Source organism: Hyalella azteca, unplaced genomic scaffold, assembly GCF_000764305.2.
Source record: "Hyalella azteca isolate HAZT.00-mixed unplaced genomic scaffold, Hazt_2.0.2 contig8071, whole genome shotgun sequence".
NCBI classification, from domain to species: Eukaryota; Metazoa; Arthropoda; class Malacostraca; order Amphipoda; family Hyalellidae; genus Hyalella; species Hyalella azteca.
In genome coordinates, this window is record NW_025938177.1 from 160,080 (window position 1) to 185,636 (window position 25,557).

Here is a 25,557-nt window from a genome sequence, read left to right on the forward strand (position 1 = left end):
CAAGTTGACTACCGTCAAACGGGGTAAAAAGGGACGGTTTTGAGCATTTTTTGTTAATAACTTCTTACCATGAAACATTTCAGAAACAAGTTTAGGCTCATTTTATAGCTCTTTGAGAGGGCTATCAAATGGCATCTTCAAAAAAATTTCATATGCTATTTGTACAGTGTCATCCCGATTTACTCCTAGGAACGGGGTAATCCGGGACACTTGCAATAAAAGTTAATTTTAAAACATTTGAAGCATGCAGAGTGTACTCGTCCATTACTAACAGTACTCTGAAGTCCTCCTCTTTCATTTTAGATGTCGTAGATGTAAAATAAATGACATTTTCTGTGATTTTTACTTGTTTTTTCTTTATTGATATGATATTACCATATTCATTAATTACCATACCGTATTATTAATGTGATATTACTGTATCCATGGACATGCCATTGAGCATTGACAACAACCTTGTCCACTGCAAGCTTCATATCAGCAGCCATATAGCATTTCTTCTGTATCTATAAGCTTACAGGATGGTTTGTAATTTTGCACAATTTTAATCAAGTCTAGTGATTTCACTATAATAAAAAAGATTGTGAAAAACATACCTGAAACGGAAAATAACGTTTTAGTGACAACCATCATATGTTTTGAAGAAATAAATCATAGTTTAGGTCAATTACTTTTCATTCTATGATGCCTGGTGCACAATTCTATATATAGCATTCTATGTACAATTTTGTGACGACTGATGATGCACTAATTTAAAAAAAAAAGTGAATTTTTTTTGCTAGCAAGGTAAATGTAATCAAAATTCTTTGTTGTTAATCAATTTTTTTGTTAACTGGAGGCTTTGCTAACTGAGGTTCTACTGTAAATGCATTTTTAAGGGTGTCCCTAATTACCCTGGGGGGTGTCCCTTTTTACCCCGTCACGTGGAAATGGCTGCCATTTTTTTTGGAATGAGATAGGCAAATTCTTTCAATTACGTTTTCAAGCCGACACCTGGGTGCAACTTTTATGTAAGTAAAATTTTTTAATACGGCAAATATTTTTTTTGCTCCTGACCTTAGCAGAGCTTCTTTTCCAAAATCGCATTTCTCACAATTTTTTTCAGCAATTTTTTAGAGATAGTAAATGTTTGATTTCTTGACTAGCTTTATACATAATAGATACCTAGTAAAAATGTTGAAGTTTATGCCACTATTTTTAGTTTTGCAATATTTTGATTAGTTAAGCTGCTACAACATTTCTACGACACGCGTCCCTATTTACCCCGCCCATCCTTTTTTACCCCGTTTGACAGTACCTAGTTTCAGTCCCTGAGGCACCACACACAAATCATAGGTACTGTATGGTATCAACAGGAGGAGATGGTGAGCCAATACGTGACCAAGCATCAGCAGCAGAGTTAAGGTGGCCTGGCACATACACAATGTCAAAAACAAAATCAGACAGCTCCTTAACTGTCCTGGTCAACCTAGAACTTATTATCTTCATGTTATGCAAATGAACAAGTGACTGATGATCCGTATACAAAGTAAATGATACACCAAATGCTTGTAAAATAAATAGGTTACAACAATTACTATGAAATAAGAGGCAAGAGGTTTGAGTGACAAAGGATCAGAAGTCTCATGGCAACACTATCTTCATAGCCAAATCCTTAAAAACCAATTTGAAAATGACATATCGCCTTTGTTACAGAAACAATAATTTTGGGCAACTTCTTTCTAAATTTTTTACTCTACTAAGTGAAGTTATCTAAAATACTGAAGTGTTTTCCATGTCAGATTTTTTGAACTGTGTTTTGGGTTTTGTTGAATTGGTTTGAGTCACGCAGTTAAGTCATGGATCCGTCAACAAGTGTCATCCTTGTTGAAGCTCTCTACTCATTCAAAGGGAAAAATAATGATGAGGTGAGTGGTAATATTTTATTTCTGTGGTATAATGCCAATTTTTTCAGGGAACTGTACTTAATTGTGGAAGTTTTGGTGATTTTTGAAGAGAGGCAATTTTTTTCAGGTTAGAGGAATCCAAGACCTGAAATTTGTCTTGAAGAATCACATCTAAGGCTCTTTTTCATTTTTTGGAGATTGATTTATAAGAAAGTTGAGACCGATTGAATTTGGTCCCAAATTTGAAAAAATATTGAATCAAGGCATTTGTTTAGTCCTAGAACATTGCAGACCTACTGGAGGATATTTTTGATTGAATTAAATCAAAATTAAATTATTAAATTAATTGAATTAAATCAAAAAGCTGTAACTCAACCTGACCCATTTAAACAAGAAAAAAGCTGCTCGAGATATGATTTTATTCCAAAAATGCACTGTAGTTTATTTTTACCTGGTAAGAGTGTCTTCCTCAAAATTCACCATAATTTTGTCTCAACTTGTTTTACATTGTAGGCGAATAGAACATATACTCATAATTTTTGCTGTGCTGAGTTTTAGCAATGTTTTCAAGCTATTTCAAACCAAGCAACTTTGGGTTCTGTAGACCATTTTCATGGCCATAGCTACTGACTTGAATAATCATCTCTTGTACCTAATTATATAAAATTATTATAATTGTAGATATAAATATAGGTATTTATTCTTTATTCCTATCATTGTAATTTTTTTGTGATATAGGCAAGGACTTGGATATAGGTACATTGCTTAATTCAATAATTTTTTTTCATTTTCTTACTGAGAAACTAGTACTACTCCAGCTATTTCATGAGTAGTTCTAGAGGTCACTGTGCATTTTATTGTTGTGCACAATTTAAGCAGAATTAATTCTACCTTTAGCTATCTTTTTTTTTGCAAAATTGTCCATTTACTTTATTTTGAAAATGTTTTGCTCTCATTTAAATGCCTCTTATATCATTTTTGTTTGGGCAAACATAAGTCTATTCAGGTGGTTAATGGCTAAGGAATTCATGGATTCAAATTTTCAGGTCTGAACAATATTCTTCACATGCGATTGTTCAAAAATAATATGCACAGTGTAGAGGACATCATAAAGACATATGATGTGGGTAATTTGAATTGATATCCAAAATTACTGAGTACCTCATTATAAATTACTTTCATTTCTTTTTTCAAGGAGTACCGTAACTTGATTGGTCAATCAAAATGCAGAGGGTGACAGAAATAATTTTAATTCATTAACAACGTTTCAAATGTAACAACATTCATTTTGAAGGTATAAGAGGCATTGAAGACAGAAATTTAGGTGGAAATGAGTACATGTAGTGATTTGATAACTCAAAGAAAATTTTTATTTGAAAATAACTCCAAAACCATATCGAAGCTTAGAAAATCTGTTAGTTATGAGCTGGATAGCTGGAGTCCAATCCATAGATATTAGGGCTTCTGTTATATTTGGTCAGAAGATGTTTTTAATTTATCATATTCACCAGGGATAATGTTGTTCATATTGTTATTATTGTATCATATATGTTGTTGTATCATATTTACGTGTATTACTGGTACGTACTTATCTCCACCAAAATTTGTGTTCAATGCTTCCAATACCTTTAACATGTTGACTATGATTGCTTCATTTTTTGTACTTTTTCTAAACAGGGTTGCCAGACGGTCATTTTTTTCGGACAAATTCCGTGATCTAGTTTTTCTCAATTGCGTTGGCTGGCTAAAATTTATGATAGGGGTACTTCCTAATTAAATTTTAAATAGTGCAAAAAAAAAATAAATGGAATTTTTATAGCAGAACCTAAAAATAAACTAGTATACATTGAATTATTGGCCTTTTTTGGCCTTTTGTGGCTTTTTTTGTTCTCAGATTTGGCCGATTTTAGGCAACCTGAATTATGTTATGACCACTACCTCCTGGAGAAATACATTTCGTGGTACACATATGTACCAATATGTAGTCAACGTGTTAAAATGAATTTTGTTACATCCAAAGCATAATTAATAAATTAGAATGATTTTCTTTGACCTGCATTTTGATCAACCAATGTCATCTGAAGAATATTGTTCGACCCTGAAAATTTAAATCAATGAATTCTCTGGCCATTAACCACCCATGTAGCATGTTCAAACAAGCTTATTCTGCCATCTAATGCTAAAGGCACTTAAGACATAACTATATGTACACTTTCAATTGTTTTAAAACTTATATAGATTTAAGATTAGAGGGTGCAATTTCATCCATATAATGTATTAAAAAATTATTTATGTTTGCAGCTCAACTTTAAGAAAGGCGCCATCATCACTGTTACCCAAAATGACGATGAAACTTGGTGGGAAGGTACTTACGATGGCACAACCGGCTGGTTTCCTGCCAATTATGTTCGACCATTCCATTCTTCAGGTACGAGCTCTCAGTTGGCACTTTGCTCATAGCTATCTATTCAGAAAAAAATATTCTCATATTTAATGTGTCTAATGTGCGCTCATTAAATTAATGTGCGCTCATTAAATATTCTTCCTGTATTCCTTACATTAATGTGCGCTCATTAATATTCTCATATTTAATGTGTCTACATGTGCCAAAATTTCAGTCTTCAGGTACGAGCTCTCAGTCGGCTCTTTGCTCATAGCTATTAATAAAAACTATGAAATTCTAGACACATTATCAAATGCTGCTAATTACTATTAGAAAGATGAAGGTTTCATTCACATTCTTATTCAATAATCTAAGTAAAATTTTACATTTGTAAAGTAAGACCTAGCTGGCAGCTTGACATACCAGTAATTGATGAATTGATCAAGTTTAGTGAAAAATTAAACTATTCACATTTAAAATTCAATGAAAGCCTAATAGAAACAGTCATTTTTTGTGTGATCATTTATTACACTGTTTTCAACTGTATTATGTTGTTTTCAACTGTGTTTAGGATATACCTAATATATTAATTTAAACAAATACCCTTCTTATGCAGAAAACTGATTTTGAAATTTGCATCAGCTTATCGAATTGATTTATGAAATTCCCAAATATTTTGATACCCATATCTGTCAAGCACAACTTGGTGTAACAATTCTGTGCTGATTATTTGGGTGGTACTATTGTCTTATTTTAGATGGTATGCTTGAATTGTACTCATTTTATTGAATTTCACAATAGTCTTAAAAATAAGAGCTATTTGTAGAATAAACTGCTGCAAAATGTTGCTCAATCCCAGTTTATGTAAATCACTTTTGTTTAGGGTAATTAATTTGAGAAAATGTAAGTATAATATAGATTTGAGCTAATTTGATATTTCTTTCATCAGATAATAAAGGGAGTTTGAGCAATGGACACACTGAGCTGCAGTCTCCGGCAGGAGAGCAGCAGATGTACCGAGCCCTTGTGCTGCGCAGTCTCCTGGACAGCGAGCGGCAATACCTTGCTGATGTGCACCACCTCCTGTCTGAGTGCCTCAGGCCTCTCATTGCCCACAAGAAGTGAGTTGGGGCAAACATGTGAACATGCATGTTTTCCTTCCATAAGAAGACCATGTGCACTTGCATGTTTTTCTTCCATAAGAAGACCATGTGCACTTGCATGTTCTCCTTCCATAAGAAGACCATGTGCACTTGCATGTTTCCTTCCATGATAAGGCCATACATTGTCTACAACTCTGTATATCAATCCCATGTATAAAACTTTTTTCAATGCTCCTGGTATGTGTTATAAGTATATGCATTTTTTCAATGATTTTCAGTTATTGGCTTTTCATTAACCATGATATCTCAAGGCTAAATTTTATCTGTAGCATCAGCCCTAAATTCTCATGCTTTCATCAATTTGCTCATTAAATTAACCTTATCTATTTGCTAATTATTCTCACCCTTTCACCAATCAGCACTTTGTAAACACCTCGTCATCACTTGCATCATTACAATGTCCATTATTATCAGAGGACGAACTATTTATACTATTTATTTAGTGATGTAATATTCTTGTGTTACTCTCCCAGTGTGGTGCAGTTGTATGTTTTGCCATTGCACTTTACAAGAGATCTTTGCCTTTATAGTTATTTGCTATTAATACAGATTTCAGTATAAATTGTACATCCTATGCCAAGTTTATGACTTGAGTGTGGGACACTGTATAATTTGAGCCTCTTAAAAAAATCCACATTTATTTGAGTTGTGAAAGAAAACATCATAAAGTTTCATAAGTATTAGTATGCCCCCTAACTTACTCCACAGTTCAGGACTAATCACAATGACATAAAATATAAGAAGTGCTCTTTATAGATATCTCTGTAAACAGCAAGATGGGACCGCGTTGTTTAGCATGGATAACAGGATTTTGTGGTTAGTAGTATGAATTAATACTAACATATGGAGTGATTTGAAAAAGGTAAATTTGGAGTCATAAGCGTGTTTCTTTTTGGACAGCTATTAAGTGAGTTTTGCAATTTTGTAAGAATTCTTGGGCAGTTCTTACGTCATTTTTGTTACATCATTGCTAGAAATAAGAGCATCATGGAAGTGTGAGTAACTGTGTTATGTTAGCCCAACCTAAACTGAGTTTACCATCAATTTAAGCTTTGTTATTTATGTAATAAACTTACTGTTGTTGCTCTAAATGAAATATAAAAAAACTTTAGTTGAAACAAACATTATTTTGTCAATTATATATACATAAAACATTCCTTTTGAGACTAGAAGTCCATTGTTGAAGTTATTTTCAGTGTAAACCAACTCAAAAGTTCATATTAGCAGTTGAAGAAGAGTCATTATTAGTCTGCTTTCAAGTGAGTGAAATGACGGGAGCAATGTCCATAGACTTTGTTTAGTTGTTATATTATAAATTGTTATAAATATTAGTTGTTATTATTATAAATATTCGTATACAACCAATTGATATTGTGGCCTAAATAACGGTTTCAGCATTTATTGGATCATAGCCCTGCTGCAGATTGTCGAAATCGCAGAACATTCACAGCTTGTTGCGATCTCGAACACGTAACTCACTGCTTTAGTTTTTCTTTGCTTAGCTCGCCCGGCCTCCAAACTGTCGCAGGTAGCTGGGATCAAACCCGCGCCTCTCTGCTCCAATCCTTGTACTGTGAACTGTAACCACTAGGCCACCCTTCATATTTTGGCTTGCAATATATATAATATTACTGGATAATCTAACTGGCATTTAGATTATCTTTGCCCCTGATTTAGAATCGCTTTGCATTTATTTATTATTTATAGCCATGTGTTACCTTTTTGATTCGTCAAGATTTGTTTTTAGTATTTGATTAGTTCTATATTCATTCAAATGTGAACTTGGTTATTCCTTTGTTTAGCTGATTTCCTAGAAGAACGGATTTCTTGTACACATAACAATATTCATGGCTGACCTAAAACACAATTAAAGTTACATGTGATTCAATTTATAATAGAGACGTATCTCTTACTGTATATACTTGGTCATTAACCTTTGGTTTTCTGAGAATAACTTACCAATTATAAAAAGAATTGATGTCGATCATTGAGTTCGTAGCCCGAATATTGACACAACAGCTGGCTGGCAGGTCCAGCTGGGAGCCGCTGCGTCGGCTGGTGGAGCAGCTGGAGCGCGTAGCTGGGGTGCATGAGGCGCTGCTGGGGCGTGTAGAACATGAAGGCGAGCAGCCCTCTGCTGACCAGCGTGTAGGAGGCGCCTTCCTTGCTATGGCCGCGGACGCCCTGGCGTTCGAGCACCGACAGTACTGCCTGCTGCACCCCAAGGGAGTGTGCAGTCTTCAGCAGCACCAGTGAGTGTGGCAGCCATGGTTACAGTATCAGTGCTAGGGTCCCTTGCTTTGGTTTCACTAAATATTTTAGTAACTTCCCTTGCTCTGGTTTCATCCCCTGGTTAGGGTCCCTTGCTGTGGTTTCATTAAATGTTTTAGTAACTTGTATGAAAATTTTCCCTTCAGCAGCACATGCAGTGAGTGAAGCAGTAATGGTTACAGTATCAGTGCTAGGGTCATTTGCTGTGGTTTCATTAAATGTTTTAGTTATTTGTATGGAAATTCTCAGTCATTGTAGCGAAGTGTTAGTGGCACTGTTAACGCAGTGACGGCGGCACAAAGATAAGAGGAACTGCCCGTGAGTTCGAACCTCTGTAAGCTCAGTTCATTTCTCCATGTCACTGGTGGGCAGCGCTGGGTTGCCGCATGTAGGTGGTGCTTCCAACATGGCCATGGGTGTGAGTCCCTGAAATAACTTTTCAGGGACTCACTTCTTCTTCTCACTTCTTAAGAAGAGTACTTCTTACCTGATGGGACTTAAGCTGACTTATGATATTGTCTTGAATCTTGTGAGGTTTGTATTCAGATTTTATCCAGAAGAACTATGAGCTTCTAACTGCCGGAGATTGTAACAAGAAGTCTCGGAATTAGTTTGCAGATATGCGCTGCTTGGCTGCCGTGGCAAGTATCACTCTAAGAATTACTTCGCTCCCGCATGAGATGGCAGTGAGAAATGTGTGTTTTCTACCACGGGTGCAAATGAAGGCCAGTCTGCTTTAGATAAAGTATCGTAGGATCATTAGGGAGGCACGGTGGAGACGAAGGATGGAGAGAATGTGGTAGTACAGAACAACGTGCTTGGACCATGACTGAACCAGCATCGTTATTGAGGATTATGCGTGCGCTGCTGAGAGATTGCCTGTGTAGAGGTATGCCTATGGGTCAGGTGTTTAGGAGAGTCCAAGCATGTTACGTCGTTACGCACAATATTGAAGAAGTTGCGACCGCGTATCGATAGAATGCTTGAAGTGGCCTTTAGCTTGCTGCTTGGTGGCAGACGATGGATACGAGGTGGAGGAAGAGTTGGAGGAGATTCTGATGAGGTAGGTCTGTGTTCAGATAAAACGGCCTTGCTGGGAACTAGAGCTTGGGTCATCTTGCAACAGGCAGAGCAGATCCATCGCATGAGCAGAGTAATTGTGGATGGTGATCAGGCCTTAGCATCTCTTGTGAGTTAAAGACTCACATTGAGCACCTATGGGATGTTCGGGGCGGCTCTGATCATTTTTAGTAGCAATTACGACTCGCATTTCTGGCTAATGTCTCGCATTTCTGGCTAATGTCTCGCATTTCTGGCTAATGTCTCGCATTTCTGGCTAATGTCTCGCATTTCTGGCTAATGTCTAGCATTTCTGGCTAATGTCTCGTATTTCTGGCTAATGTCTCGCATTTCTGGCTAATTTCTCGCATTTCTTACTGAAATTCATTTGTTTTGATGATCTTTAAGCAGAGAAAGTTTGACCTACAGGACGGAAGTGAACCAATTCGTTGAAGGGACTAACCTGTGCGAGGAGAACTGCGACGGTCAGAAGAAACCAGGGCTGCTGGTGCTGACGACGGGCTTGTCCAAGCCCTTCAGGCGCCTCCAGCAATATGCAGGTACTTCTTCATTCAATAGTTTATTATTTTTACTATAATTGCAGACGAAACACTCTGATTTCAACTACGTCCAATTTTTCGGCCAAAGCACTTTATCGCAGCTACATACACAGTTAGCATGCAGATCGATTGTGAAATAATAATTAGTGTCTCATAGTAAAAATATTGGTGTAGTTGGCAGAAGATTTTCTTTAATGCAGGTTTCATTGAAGATCAGAGAGTATTTATTATTGACAATTTCTTATTGTTTTTCTCTATTTGCCGAATAGAGAAAAACAATAAGAAAATTGTCAATAAGAAATACGGTCTTCAATGAAACCTGCATTAAAGAAAATCTTCTGCCAAACTACACCATTATTTTTACTATGAATGAGCACTAATTTTTTTTATAATCGATTTGCATGCTATGTTGTTTGTGTATGCAGCAACATACACTAACTGTGTATGTTGCTGCGAGTAAGTGCTTTTGCCGAAAATTGGACGTAGTTAAAATCAAAATGTTTCGTCTGCAAAAGCTGATGTCAGTCCCTGTAAAAGAAAGACTTGTTGTGTTTGGGGTGCTTTTTATTACCAACAGCGATACATGCTGTGAAAATTGCTTCTTGCTTTACAGCTCTGCTTCTGATTTATATAGCATTTATTGCTACATGAATTTTCTTCTGCAGCGCACAGCAAATGTTTCTACTCAGAGAGCCTGTTACAATAAATAAAACGTCTACGACCGTCTTGGGTTAAGATGTTAAATATGGTCTTCATTTATTCAAATTCATCTAGTCTAGGTAACAATAAAATATTTGAAATAGATGCAAATGGTTGATTATTTTGAGCTCCATGAGGATATGCTAAGTTTTTCTACTGCTCCACACACCCTACCAAGAAACGCCGTAACCACTTAATATTCAACTCACTATTATTCTATTGAATGGAAATACGAATTTATTTGGTGATAAGTTAGGCATGAAAATCCTGAATTATTTCAAGTTTGGGAAGCAGGGTGCATCATTGATGGTGCCCACATATAATATAGTGGATTATTTTTCTCAATGATGATAAGACAGGTGCATTTCTCGCTACCCATTTGGGCCCTGTAATTATTATTTATTTTTTGTTTACTTTATGTGCATAAATTACTGTCCTCCCACTTTATGTACCATTATAAAAATACTAACACACCTGCCCTATCTTATGTTAATTTCATTTCTTACGAGGGATAAGCTAGAATAAATGCTACTTTTTTAGTAAATTTTCTTAAAACTTAGAGTCCAAGCTAATAACTACTGACCTGCCTGACACTAAACAAAGATAAATAGCTATGCATAGATGATACATGGAGAATAATCACGCCAGTGACAAGTATGTTGTACTGTTCGTTGATTTGTGCTGCTACACTGTTAGAAAAATTACCGTTAACGGTATTACCGGCGTTTCAGTGGCCGATCAGAACGTGAAAAGAAACACCGTGTCGCCGTTTTTATTCTAATTTAACACGAGAAATCCGTAAAACATCTGATAAAAACGGCGAAACGGTTTATTTTCACGGGGCGACCGGCCACTAGAACGCCAGTGGGACCGTTTTTTCACCGTTTTTAGCGCATTTTCTCATTTATGGAAAAATGCACTATCGTGCTCGCCATGTCCGTCTGTCTGTCCGTCTGTCTGTCCGTCTGTCTGTCTGCCTGTCCATCCGTGACTTCACGTTTTCATCGACGAGAAAATGCGCTCTCTGTCACTCACTGCAGTGAGTACTGAGTTACGTATATTTTTTCTAACAGTGTACACGCAGACCTAATGTATGACACTAAACAAACATAAATACCTATATGAACAAAGATAAATACCTATATAAACAAACATAAATACCTATATAAACAAACATAAATACCTATATAAACAAACATAAATACCTATATAAACAAACATAAATACCTATATAAACAAACATAAATACCTATATAAACAAACATAAATACCTATATAAACAAACATAAATACCTATATAAACNAACAAACATATATACCATAAATACCTATTGCTCCACGTGACCTAATGTATGGCACTAAACAAACATATATACCATAAATACCTATTGCTCCACGTGACCTAATGTATGACACTAAACAAACATATATACCATAAATACCTATTGCTGCATGTGACCTAATGTATAGCTGGTTGGCAGGTCTGCTGCAGGAGCTACACAGGCACCTCCCTGAGGCGCACAAGGACCGCGGCGACGCTCACAGGGCCGCTAAGATCATGGCAGACTTGTCCGTGAGTTGCGTGATGAATAATGACGTATAAATTCATGATATTGTCAAGTCTATTCATTATTTCGTGTTTGAGGTGACGTATAAATTCATGATTTTGCACGACTCTAAACATTATTTCGTGTTTGAGGTGACGTATAAATTCATGATATTGCACGAGTGTGTTCATTATTTCGTGGTGACGTATAAATTCATGATTTTGCACGAGTGTGTTCATTATTTCGTGCTTGGGGCGACGTATAAATTCATGATATTGCACGACGCTAATCATTATTTCGTGCTTGGGGTGACATATAAATTCATGATATTACAAGAGTGTGTTCATTATTTCGAGCTGACTGAAATATTTTGTTGACCTGAAATGTTGATCGGTTCTTCAAAGCAGTCCAGGTATTTCAGTCGAAACTTTTGGTTATTTTGAAAACTTGAATGAATATGATAGTGAGAAGATACGACTGATTTTACCTCGTTTTTCTTAGCTCGCTTTTGCGTCCGTCTGTCTGTCTGTCTGTCTGTGATGATCAAATCTTGCAATCGATATTTCACCAACTTTCCCGCTAGCTAGCGCTCTGAAACTTTTAGGGAAGCTCAGCTCCTGATGACAATACAATAATCAATAATTTGTTGCACGTTTCCAGGCATATTTATCACTATTATAAACAAATTAATTTTCGAAGTGGAAATTTGTTTTCCTGTATCCCCTCGAATACAATTTTCTACAGAACTTCGAAAAGAATTTTCTTTCGTGCATTTGCGTGGCCAACTGAAATAAAATGAATATTATGTAGGATGGCTGACCTTAAAATTGGCTCGCAACAACGTTTTTCATGTGTAGCAACGGACTAAAAAGGAGAAAATAATATACTTAGAAATTTTTTTTTAAACCACGTTTTTCTTGTGGACTAAAAAGTAGAAAATGAATTATAGCTCGCCCCAAAAAACGTGGGTCGGGCTGTACGTTCACCATCAAATTCCCAAAATTCGTGTGTTGTGTGCTTTTTGCTTTAATCATAAATCTGCCCGACACACGTTTTTTGTGGCGAGCCATAATTTATTTTCTACTTTTTAGTCCACAAGAAAATAGTGTTTTTTTAAGTTTTTTTAAGTATTTTATTACTGCTATGCATGGCTAAGCATACTTTATAACATTTAGTAAAATTTTTTAATTTTACCTCACATTAATTCTAAGGTGAAAATTCTGAATTATAAATTCATTAATTCTAATGAATTAATATTGCATTTCATAATTGATCCAATTTTACCAAACTTGAGTGAATGAGTATTTTATCGGAGATATATTAATGTGTCAAAAGTTACTATTCAAGGTACCAGCATGTGTAGGATAACTTCATATCACTTTATGTTAGCTTCGTCGCTTAAAGAGCATTGATTTCTGTTGGTTCGCACCAGCAAAGATAACTTCTTGTCAATACTTCATGCCATATAAACTATTTACTGAAACGAGACACTGCGAAATTCATGTCATATAAATTGTTTGCTGAAACGAGACACTGCGAAATTCATGTCATATAAATTGTTTGCTGAAACGAGACACTGCGAAAGCATTGTCCGTACCTTGCCTCAAGTCGCACCAATTTATGAATATTTCTCACGTAAATAACAGCAAATAATTGTTGCACTGTTAGAAAAAACGGTGAAAAAACGGTCCCACTGGCGTTCTAGTGGCCGGTGGCCCCGTGAAAATAAACTGTTTCGCCGTTTTTATCAGATGTTTCACGGATTTTTAGTGTTAAATTAGAATAAAAACGGCGACACGGTGTTTCTTTCACGTGCTGACCGGCCACTGAAACGCTGGTAATACCGTAAACGGTAATTTTTCTAACAGTGTGATTGTAGGCAAGTTGCCAGTCAGCACGGCGACAGAAGGAGCTGGAGCTGGAGGTGGTGACCAAGGCGAAAGCAATGTCCGTACTGTGCTTCAAATTGCTCCAATTTATAAATATTTTTCGTATAAATGACAAATAACGGTAAATAATTGTATGTTGTAGGCAAGTTGCCAGTCAGCACGGCGACAGAAGGAGCTGGAGCTGGAGGTGGTGACGCAGGAGCTGGCAGGGTACGATAGAGGCACGCTGTCTGCCCTGGGGGAGGTGGTGTTCATGGGGAGCGTTGCCGTCCTGCCGGACCACACCGACCGATACATCGTCCTCTTCCCCCACCACCTCGTGGTGCTCTCCGTCTCTGCCAGGATGAGCAACTTCATATTCCAGGTCCTGATTTGGTCTTTATTTATCTCTAATTTAATATTTATAGCAAGCTCGTTTTTAACTATGGAGAGCTGGTGTAACTTTCTGCTCCGGCGCTCATAGAGAGCTAGTGTAGCACAATTGAAATGTCGCAAATTCTACTGAAGTGTTGCTCACTCGGTTTGAGTGCTGCTTGAATTTACCTGATCCAATCAGCTTGTAACGTTACTGGAGGAGTACTTTTGAAACTCGCTCTAGTACCTACATTTAGCGTTCTAAGTACACGCAGCGGCCTGTTTTTAGGATGTAATTGGTGGGTTTATCTTGAGAAACCATCAGTGATTGGCTGATGCTGTTACAAACTCTTGACTACTTCCGATAGTACGGCTCGTGAAGGATTAGCTGCGAACATTATTATAAATACTGTACTGGGACTCTTTGAAGATTACTTCGTATGATTCTCGCTAGCTGATTTATTTAAATGTGATTTTTAAATGTGATGTGAGAGGCTGATTTATTTTGAGAGCGCTTTATCATTCTTTGCTTGCCCACAATATTCTTGTAAATGAATAAAAGTTACCTTATCATTATCTGACTTTTTAAGGCATGTTTATCCACGGACAATGAACATTTCATTTTTTCAAAATTTTTATCGAATTTGGGTCAGTCCTTTGTTTTCCGTTAATTTTTGCAGATGCACGAAACTTCCTCTGGAAGCTCAATATTGCTACTCCAGTCTATAACTTGATCACAATAAATGTTTCCTTGTAACAAGTCTTGTAAATGTTACAAGTGTAAGTGTTGTAATAAGTCTTGTAGTGTAACTCAGTAAGAAATTTGAATTTCGGATGTCACTAAAACTTGCAGTCTCCGGACATTTCTCCAGATAACTTATATTTCTTCTGCCATTCACTTAAACTTCGACATTTCTCCAGATAACTTATAGTTTTTCTGTCATGTTTTACAAGCAATATATACCTAGTCTCCTAAATTTGCTTGTCTGCTGCCACAGTCGGAGCACAACTTGTCAGAAATATCCTGCCGCTCGCTGGACGACTGCAGCCAGTACAAGAACGCCTTCGAACTCAGCGGTGAGTGCCCACTGAATAATTCATTAATACAGGCCATGGCGCTAATTCATCAATTCAGGTCATGGCATCAATTCATCAATTCAGGTGATGACGCTAATTCATCAATTCAGGTGATGACGCTAATTCATCAATTCAGGTGATGACGCTAATTCATCAATTCAGTTCTTGGAAAAAAATCATGGTTCGTCACTCGTTCTTGGTTGACAATAAAATTTGAAATACAAAATGAAAAATATGGTAAGCGTTGCATTTTTTCACGGATCATCGTATTGTGTCCCGATCGAAAAATTGTGGTGAGAACCAGCTGAGCGTTTTAAAGATATTCTCTCTGCAGAAGCATCATTAAATTATTTCTTAAGTCAATGTGTATTAATCATGACCAGGCGCGAAATTGAATCGGTTGGTGGTGCTGTGCCAGAGCAAAGAAGACCAGATGCAGTGGGTACAGCGTCTGTCCCAGCCTCCTCCTCTCATGCCTGCATTCAGCGCCCCAAGTGCCCCAGATGTTGCAGATAAAAATCAGCTCTCGCCTAAACTTCCTCCTCGCATGCCAGTCGCTGGCAAGCAGGCCGGTGAATTCCTTCGTCAGCAGCCCTCTGTTCTTCCATCACATGTGAGTTGCAAAGATCGCAGTGCTGCCGCTGCTATTGTTCTTCTCTGTAGCTGCTGCTTCTGCACATGTTCTCCTAGCGCCTCATGCTCCAAACTTCCGTTGCAGTCTCTACAGTTAAGTAAGGAAGCTCCCAGGGAGACTAAGCTTGTCTGGAATAATTACTGGAGACATACCCTTGGTAATGATGGTGATATGTCCCATTCGTTCAGTCACAATGACCGGTGCAGGTGCAGCTGTGAAATTTGCAAGCAATCTCCTCGAAAAAGAGCAGATACATTAAGTAATCAGTGTGCACAAAATGACAACAATAATATAGCAAACTTTGAACAGCAACGTTCTTTTGCTAATATATCAACAAAAAAGGATTGCATTGATCTTTTACAAAGACTAGATAATCAACTTCGGCATATATCATTCAAACCTCCTTGGAAGATTCGGATTCAGTCACGAGGTGTTGAATTTTGTTTTCGTTGCCGATTGCCTATTTATACGAAGCCCAAAAATAGAAAGCTGAAAAACCTTGATCGTACTTCATTTTGTTCTTGTGGTGCACCTTCATTAATATACCGCAGCTTGCGGCGTCTTTCTCCCTCCGACTCCATAAAATTTATCCAACACCAGAGCTACACTCAAGACAGAGTTGTTCTTCCTCATGCTTATGATAAACGCAAGCAGCCTTACGTCACTCTAACGTGCCACTTCCGCAGGCTGTATCGTCGTAAAATAATCACTCGGCTCATGTTACGACAATTGTCAGGTGACCAATACGATTTAAAAGCAGCAGCTGGCGTACTGCTCCGGAAAAATGTCATCGGTAATCGTTGTTCAGTTGACCAGCATGCCCGGTACTGCCATCTGAACACTTCTCCCGTGGCGGAAAAGTTATGCCTGACGTTGCACCCTCATATCGAGTGCATGTCTACGGCTTCTATACATTCTCTCACCACCAATCAACTTATTAGTTCAAAGTTCCCTGCTGCAAAATTATGTCCGCGTCCGCGGTCACCTACCACGCAATTTTCTACTCGTTCGATGTCACCCAATACGAAAATTTTGCATTCGTCACAGATTGCTTCCTTAAAATTGTCTCCTCAAGGGAACTCAGGTTCCCCTTCAAAATTGTCCAAACCATTTCGACCGCGCGCTCCTATTCCATCAAGAAAGAAATATCGTACCGTTCAAGAGACAAACAGAAAACCTCGCACCAGTAACCTGATTAAGTGGCGAAGACCTCCGAAACATGGCTACCAACTTTGCTCATGGTATAGAAACTTGAACTTCGTTGGTAATAAGAGTAATCCTCTGCATACTCCTGCCTTGTTGCCTCTTTATTCAAAATGGAGTTTATCTTCTTTGAATTCAAGTGTAAGTACTTCTTGTTTTGCATTTGCTCGTGAGCTGCCATGCACTGTTCCGTCTCGTAGCGAACGACTTTCTCTTGCATCTTTCTCATTAACTTCGCACTCTCGTCGACACTCCAGTCATTCAAGATATGGACGATTAGCCTCTGTAAATCACATCAAGTATGCTTCTACTTCCGTGTTGAATATAACTTCTTTAGGGTTCGACAAGGCGCCAACTTCTGTTTTTTCTTGTGATCCAACTACTCTTCTTGGGAGTGCTACCAAGCCTGTGATGAGAAACCAGAGTTGTGTTTGCAGTGCTTCAACAGATCGATCATTGCGAACGTTTTCTACAGCGTATGTTGACAAGTCTAACCATTGCGTTCTTAGTGGTGACAACTGTTTAAACAAGACGAACAGCAGGCGTAAAATCTCACTATCCGGGAAGGATTTGAATGCCTCGCATGTTTATAGGTCATCCATTTTCATCGTGCTCAGGCCATCGTGCGTATCTTCAACGCTATCTTCATTTTTACCTGCTCTTAAGCAGGGTGAAGAATTGAACACAAACTGCCTCGATCAAACTGAAATTGCGTCTGAGAAACAAGCTCTGGAAAATAAAAAAGAAATCCACGCAGAAGAGTGCATCGAATATTCAAAAGAAACCTGTACGTTCGTGTCTAGAGCTCACTTTAAGTTTTGGGAAGAACCACAGGAAAACACTGCAGATGTAATATGGCCTGCGTCTGAATTGTATTCCTGTCGTAATGCCATTAGTCCCAATGAAAATTCTAAGGCATTCATTAGGAAAATGTACTCACGTGAAGCCAGTGATAAAAGCTGCGACACGCACTCCGATGCCTCAGGACCCCAATCAATGGCACATTATGTTGAAGTGGTTTTCAATGTCTCTGCTTCTTCCCATCTGGCACGTTGCTCTGATGCTTTGAGCTTCAGATCATCAGACTCGGGAGGCGTGATGGACTACACAGGTTGTCATTACGAAAAAGAATATTGCCACCTAGACTTGGCAGCAAGAAGGGACTTGAAAAACTTCAAGATAATTGACTATTCTTCTAATCGGAACAGCTTGACTGATAGCACTCCTTCATTCTACTTAACTGACCTACCGATTCTGTCCCAGCAACGACATATTGGAGACATGAATTTTCCGACCACTGAAACAAATTTGAAATTTTTAAGTAACAAACACGCTCCCAGTCGACAAGATGTACCTGAGAAAGTTTGCAAGTGTGTGAGATGCATTTCATGTGCTTCTTGTGTATCTGGCCGTGTACGGCCACCGCTGTCCAATTCTGCGGAGGTTCTTAACGTCTCTCCGGTTTATGTGTCTGCTCTCTATGCTCACTGGTGGATGAAAGCCATAGTGTTGCCTGTAGATAGCAATGATTCTTTTAATGCTAAGTAATGTTTAGTTTATGTTCAAGTAATGATTTGTTTATGTTCTAATGATTTAGTTTGTGATTTAGTAGTGATTTGTTTAGTTCAAGTTGAATATAAGAAGCATAGTTGAGGAGGTTCTTAACATATCACCCGTTTATGTGTCTGTTCTCTACGCGCACTGGTGGATGAAAGCCATAGTGTTGCCTGTAGATAGCGATGATTCTCTCAATGTTAAGTAATTTCTTTGTTTAGTTCAAGTTGAATATAAGAAGCATTGTTGCTTAGCAAATAGTGGGTCTCTGTACTCGTTCAACTCTAGTTTATTTCTTGCATTCTACCTACCTTTTTTATCTACATTTTTACCCTCGATCATTTTCCTTGCATTGGTACAGCATGACTGGCATTTAAAGCTTGCCTTATATGTCGTTTCCATTTGCCCTCGTCTATTGCTTTAAGAAATAATCATGCATATTGCTCTTGAGCATTCAAACTTGTATCTAAGTCCAATGACTAGTATTGCAATTCCATACATGAAATATCTCAGAATATCAGTGACCCAGCCTTCTTCTCTGGGTTGCATTCAGTATATCAATGTAGTTTTTTATTTGTGCCTTTCAGATTTTGTATTTTCATGTTGTAAAAAATCGTTCAAACCGCACATCTGACTAATGGTTTGGTGGCTTATCATTATTTTTAAATAAACTCAATTATGGCATCTCATCTTTGCCATTTGGGTTGTAATTGACAGAGAAGGTGGAAGCTATGACCACTACCGTAAAATGGGGTAACTTAGACCACTTTTTTTTATAAATGATGCCATTTTTTTACTAGCTAAATTAAACTTGAATTGAAACATGCAAAATACAGGTCTATACTCTAGCTTCACTCACCATAAATTGCTGGCTCCTGCCTCTCATAGTCTTTATATGTAGCCTCAGTATTAGGCCTTTAATGCCCATTGACAAAATTTTTCTATGTCAAATAGTTTTTGAGTTGTGGGGGTTTTTGTTAAAAAAACGAAAAGTGGTCTAAGTTACCCCGCTGGTCTAAGTTACCCCATTTTACGGTAACTCTTTAGGGGGCGATTAATGTAATATCAGTTGTTCTATTCACTGATGGATAGCATAAATAACTAAGAGAATTTACTGAAACTGAAAAATTGTTTGTTGGGCTCTGCCCAATATTTGGTAGTTATGATGAACCAAATGTGGGTCTTGAATACTTCATTTCATTTGAGACTTTGTAATCCTTTTATTTTGTCCTATTTATGTCTTACTATTAAATTGACTATATTCTATTCTTGCATCCTTGTGTTCTGTGTCTGTATACTTCTTAATTAAATAATAAATCTGCAAGATTTTATCTTACTACCGAGATGCATTTCAGGCTACATGCTGTCAGTGAACTGCAGACATCATAAACAAGCATGCATTTCCTTCATGCCATCCAAGTATATTTGATAAGAGTACCTCTTGAATGAATAATCTCATTTCTAAGATTGCTATACTAAGAATTTTAGAGTATAAATTCCAACACCATAAATGCAGGATGAAGCCCTTCATAGCCTTAATATAAAAATAAAGCTTCAAATAATATGTACCTGAAGGCAAATGAAGAGATAAATTGAAATGATACAAGCGTAGATTGAGCAAATGAGTAAGCTAATCCTCAGACCGCAAAGACATGCTTTGATATTTTATTGAATGCCAACTAGTCAATTCCAAGAGTAACAAATTGAAAGTTATTAAAATGACATAGCCATTTACTTCCATTATTTTTATTTGTTGCTCCCAATCAATTTACTGGCAAGCCAAGTCATTGAATGATGAAGCTGAGCATTGAGTCTGGGGCTAGATTAAGAGTTGCATTTCTGACCAACATTTGGGCCCTTTTTTTGATATTGTTTAGTAAATCATCTAATGACACAGTTTGTTATTTGATGTTACACTACCTATTGCAAATGCTTTGATTGTTGCCCTATCCAAGTTATTCCTGCCGGCTAAATATGTGTGCTTTATTCTCTTGTAAATTTTGGTAAATTATGAAAATTATAAGAGCATGCACTCGTACATCACATGCATAAAGAGTTGTGTAATGATAGAATTATGCTCATTATTAAAGTGCGAACATTTACATTGAGTTGAATTTTATTGTCGATTAAATTCTTCATTCTGTTGACAATTTCAGTCAGAAACCGTTAGTTTGTTGCAGCGATTAATTAGAGTTCCTTCATAGGGAGTATCTTGCCATGATCAAATGTTGGATCGCTAGAATGTAGTTGGCAAAATTGCTTAATGAGTACTGAAGGTTTTAGCTATCTGGGTAGTGAGCTTCCGTCTCTGCTCTGCCTGCTCGTCTGTCCAGAGTGAGTTGCATGTCAACTGGATGCCATTACTACTTTGTTTTTGACTGCATCGTTTTGGGCTAAAATTTATAATATTCTGGGTTTTTTTATGGTGTTTCTCAAGATTTTTTAACTCTTACAACCTCAATTGCTTTGAAAATGACTTTTCTGTAGAATAAACTTCAATACATACAAGAATTTAGCTGAAGCACCTTAACAACCTTTTCTGTTTTGAGTCTCCTAAACTTAGGTTTATGTTTGGTGTGTAATAAATTATATTTTAGCTGAGCGTTTTCAGTGGTTTCCTTAATGGGATCAATTTTCATTAGCATAAATCTCTTGCTTCTTTTATTTTTTTTTAATCTTATGGCAAGTAAATTCTTTGAGGAATTGACATTATTATAAATAATTACTCTTCATGCTTTATGTACCAAGGCTTCCTTTCATAATGTTTGATGTGGGCTAGACAATAAATATTTATATAATGAATTTATTACTTGACACACACTGATTATTGACTTATTGTCTGTGTAAGACGTTGCATGTTTCTGTAGGTAACTGGCAAGATCCCAAAGTAATTGACAGGTGTTCATTGTTATATGACCACTGAAGTAAGATAGAGATAGAACAATCTGAGAAAATTGATTTCAGCCTTAGCATAAAATTACCTGTCTATTTAAATTAAGTGCATAAAAAATAAAGTTGACTTGGTATTGAATATTGCAAACTAAAGTTCCCTTCCCTTCCTCTCATTGTTATAATTTCTTGCATCATGATGCCAGAAAAAAGAAGCTAAGCAAACTGATTTTGTCAAACAATTATACTTCTACCTGAAAATGGGCAATAAACTCTTATACAAACACTTCTCTGCAACCTGACTCCTATTAAGTAGGTTGTGGTGATTAAATATGGCTGAAAATCTGTTCAGAATATTTACAATGCTGTAGAAATATTTCATTGCTTCTTGCTTCTACTGCAAAATAAATAACTATAACCGGTACCCCTCTTCCTCTGCAAGAAGAGTGTGTGACTGCATGCTACTGCTCTGAAATATTTTGGGCAGTTATACTGCTTGTACTTTTAGGATTATTTAAGGTCCATATCTTGCTGAAGAACAGGCAGTTCCTGTTGTAAATGTTCATAATTGGGATCCTTTTACAGAAGAAGCACATGTCAAGAGGCCATAGCAACTTGTTTGAATATTCAAAATGGTATATAACCATTACTGTACTAATTTTACTGTTAAGGCCATGTGTTTGATTGTCATTAGCATCAAAATTTCGGTTAAAAAATTCATGTTCATTTCTTTGAAAGTGAAGTTAGCTGCAAGGTTTCTAAATTTCTTCACCTGGAGTATCAACTAAGTTTCTCGCATGATTAATACCCAGCTGCAGATTACATATGTTGGATAAAGAGTGGTTTTCTTTGTGCAAACCTTTTTTCCTTTGCTTTCTCTAAGAACCTGTAATTTCAATTGCTAGCCTTCAAGACAAAATATTGCCTGTCATTGGAAGTATCAGTTACACAAATGGCTTGAGGGGCTTTTTTCTTACACATTTGTCAGTGTTGTAAAATTTAAATTTCTCATACCTACCACAATTATAAGCTATACATGCCAATAAATTTCATACTTTATCATCAGCAGGGATTCTAATGGATGTCATTTCAAATTATTATTAGATTCATTTTAAACCATCAGTGTATTCCTCAAAAATTTCCCTTGCCTAATATAATTATAATAATTGTTTTTATGCACCTTTTTTTATTCTTTGTTTGCTTTTTTTTCCTTTTCATTCATTATTGATATTCTCTCATATTCTTTACTTTTATTAATTTTTCTTCTTGCTACTCTCAACATAATCCAGATTTACGAGATTTTTGTCAGAAGTTCTGTGTTAGACAAATTTTTGTCTGAATTTTTGTATTAGATAAATTTCTGTCACAAAGACTGTATTAGACAGATTTCTGTTAGAAGTTTTGTATTAGACAGATTTCTGTCAGAAAGACTGTATTACACAGATTTCTGTCTGAATTTTTGTATTAGACAGATTTTTATCATAATTTTTTGACAGGTTTATTGTGTGCTGCAAGGTATCGAGCCTTGCACTGTTCCTAGTCAATTGTCAGGTGCATTTGCCCTGAGATCTGATATGTTCACTATTGATGTTCACATTTAGGCTCACTGTTACTTAATGTTGAATTTGAGCTTTTAAATTCTGTATTCTAGATTTCCAAGTTATCTTATAGTTTTAATCTGTTACATGTCATTGTCCAAGTATAATGTTGTGCATACAACATTTGGACTCGAGTCAAGCAGCTATTAGTTACAGAGGGGGTTGGTAACCTTTGAATTTCTGTTATTATTTCTGTGAAGATTTGGGATTCCTAAGGATCAGCACAAATATCAAATGTGACAATTCAATTCATTGCTGTGAGCTACTTCCTACAGGTGGCATAATGTTACTTTTTATGTATGACACAAGAAAATTTACTCTCCCGAAATTTTTTATCATAAGATTGTCATGCAGATCCAATTCTTTTTATTACTTGTACAATCTGTTTTTTTTTCTCTTTTCAAAAGCTTGAATTGCGCAGGCCTGAGTGCAAAAATATATAGTGATTCTAAAATGTTTCAATTCTTTGCATTAAAGTTAATGGAATATAGTGAAATTATTCTAGTTATCAATTATAGGAGGTCAAATCAATATTATGTTGCATGACTAGTAAAATGTGGACATTTTCATCATCGGTCGCTATAGAAATTATTGTTTATGTAATATCTTGTTTAATGCTGATAATAGTATAGAGACATTTTATGGTAACGAGTAACTGCAATAGTTGAGTGAATGCTAAGAGGTACAGTACCTACGTCAATAAAAGTGGGCAAAACCTCTAACCTCACAATTCCTGGTCACTGGTTTCGTGTTAGAAGCTTTGAGTTTGCAAGTATCCAAGAAAATGCAAATTGATTTTTATCTCCTGCTTGATAATAGCAAAATATACATCCGTAGCATTTTCCCCTAAGGCTGTGTGGTGGCTAACATGGAAAGTTATTTTTTGTTGGATTGGTTACTCCTGGTTTAATTTTCTCCTTTTCATATTGCTGAAATAAATATTTTTTTATGAGTTTCAGTTAAGTGTGTTCTGAGTACACGATAACAAAGCTAAAATGATGTATTCACTGATCATTTTACTGACTAATTATGTTTATTGGCAATTAAAGCAAAAATTACATTTACCGTACGCATTGTTTATTGGTTTGTTTTCTGGTATTTTCTTTAATTTGAATGATGTGACTCCGGTATTTCAAATTACCTTTAGATAAGAATAATTTTATAATTCTTCACACATGATTACATGGTTTTATATCATCTTGTTTTATCCAATGTTATTATGATGCACTAGTATCCTAATTTCTTGTTACCTGTCATGATAACTTTTCCTTTATTTATTTATGATTCTTTAGTAAATTATATGCTGTCATTTAAAATAATAGTTTGAAATATTAGGCAATAATTCTAGAGTAGGAAAGAGATTAATCAATTGTATGGAGTTATTCATTTGTCCCACATTGAGTTGAATTCACATGAGTTGAATTATTGAGTTGAATTATTATTGAGTTGAATTATCATGCCTAGGTATATGTTTCATTAAATAAAAGCTGGATTTACAATACTTTTTAGGTACATACAATAATATCTTGGGCTCCTTGCTGTCTTTGTGTCAGAAAATGTTAGCTTCCACTTCATGTGAATTAATAATTAATAATTAATTAATTAAACTTCATGTGCATGATAATTATTTTTGCACTTGATAATATAATAATTTATTATTTGTAAACGTCAAATTTTCTGATTTTTGAACAGATATTATGCATCCATTTAAAAAAATATATTTATGCTTTTTAATCAATCACTACAAATTTGTCTTGCCTCAATGTACGTTAGCTTCCACTTCACATGCCTGATGATTATTTTTGCACCTAATAATATGATAACAATAATTTATTATATGTAATTAAATGTTTTTCTGTTCTTTGAACAGATATTATGCACCCATAATAAAAATTTATTTATCTGCCTCAGTGTACAATGAATGAATATCATTATGCATCCATCCATATTAAAAACGTATTCATGTTCTGTATCAATAGCTACAAATTCGTCTTGCTTGAATGTACAATAAATGAATATCATACATGACTTGTGAGTTATGTTACTCGTGCCTCCACAGACCCGGGCACCGGAGGCCTCCAAGGTGCCGGCTGGAGGACCAAAGCCCTGGAGCTTGTGCGATCTGCGCCCCACCCCACCCATCAGACCCTCCCACCTTGCCCGCCTCCGCACCTAGGGTGTAGGTGCTCTGGACCAGGCAGGGGGTGTAGGTGCTCTGGACCAGGCAGAGTGTAGGTGCTCTGGACCAGGCAGGGTGTGTAGGTGCTCTGGACCAGGCATTTAGGTGCTCATTTGTTATGCTTCTCTGAAAACTGAATATATAGACTACATTAATTATGGCTCACTTGGTTCAGCTAAATTCTTCGAAAGTTATATAAATTTTTCTCAATCTTCCTGCAAAAATACAAATTAAAAATGCATCTGGAAGCAAGCCTTAAATTCTTTAAAGATGATTCATTTGCTTGCTGTTGGTTTAACAAAATTGTTGAGGAAGAACAGCAACACGTGCAACACAAAATCCCTTTGGATGAAATTGAATTAGCGTCATTCAAATTGAAGACGCTAAGATTTCTACACAATCTTGAAATGCTATCGAATTTCACACACGTCATACATTCTCCAGACGACACCATGCCGTGAAGTTTGTCATAATGACGATGCAGTCATTGCTAACTACTGCAATTAGTATCAATTTATTATTTTCAGAACTAGACTAATTTTTTGGTAAATGTTAGTAATATGGATGATTTACTTCATAAATAATCATTGAAAATGCAATTTTTTGTATTTT

The 25,557-nt window shown here is 36.4% G+C and overlaps 1 protein-coding gene across 1 annotated transcript; it reads left to right on the forward strand.

Moving 5' to 3' along the window:
* The first annotated feature begins 1,695 nt into the window (after positions 1 to 1,695).
* LOC108676985 (rho guanine nucleotide exchange factor 7) lies at positions 1,696 to 24,942 on the forward strand. Its single transcript, XM_018165126.1, has 10 exons — positions 1,696 to 1,907; positions 4,188 to 4,314; positions 5,219 to 5,390; positions 7,463 to 7,684; positions 9,192 to 9,322; positions 11,503 to 11,594; positions 13,600 to 13,821; positions 14,810 to 14,888; positions 15,272 to 15,501; positions 24,826 to 24,942. The coding sequence occupies exons 1-10, from the start codon at positions 1,839 to 1,841 to the stop codon at positions 24,940 to 24,942; spliced, it is 1,461 nt and encodes a 486-aa protein (XP_018020615.1). The 5' UTR covers positions 1,696 to 1,838.
* The last annotated feature ends 615 nt before the right edge of the window (positions 24,943 to 25,557 follow it).

Excerpts from the sequence above, each read along its gene's own strand:
- LOC108676985 (XM_018165126.1), top strand. The coding sequence starts at position 1,839 with ATGGATCCGTCAACAAGTGTCATCCTTGTTGAAGCTCTCTACTCATTC. Across the intron at positions 4,315-5,218 it reads TCGACCATTCCATTCTTCAG|ATAATAAAGGGAGTTTGAGC; the intron begins GTACGAGCTCTC and ends TTCTTTCATCAG. Across the intron at positions 5,391-7,462 it reads CCTCTCATTGCCCACAAGAA|GTCCAGCTGGGAGCCGCTGC; the intron begins GTGAGTTGGGGC and ends GCTGGCTGGCAG.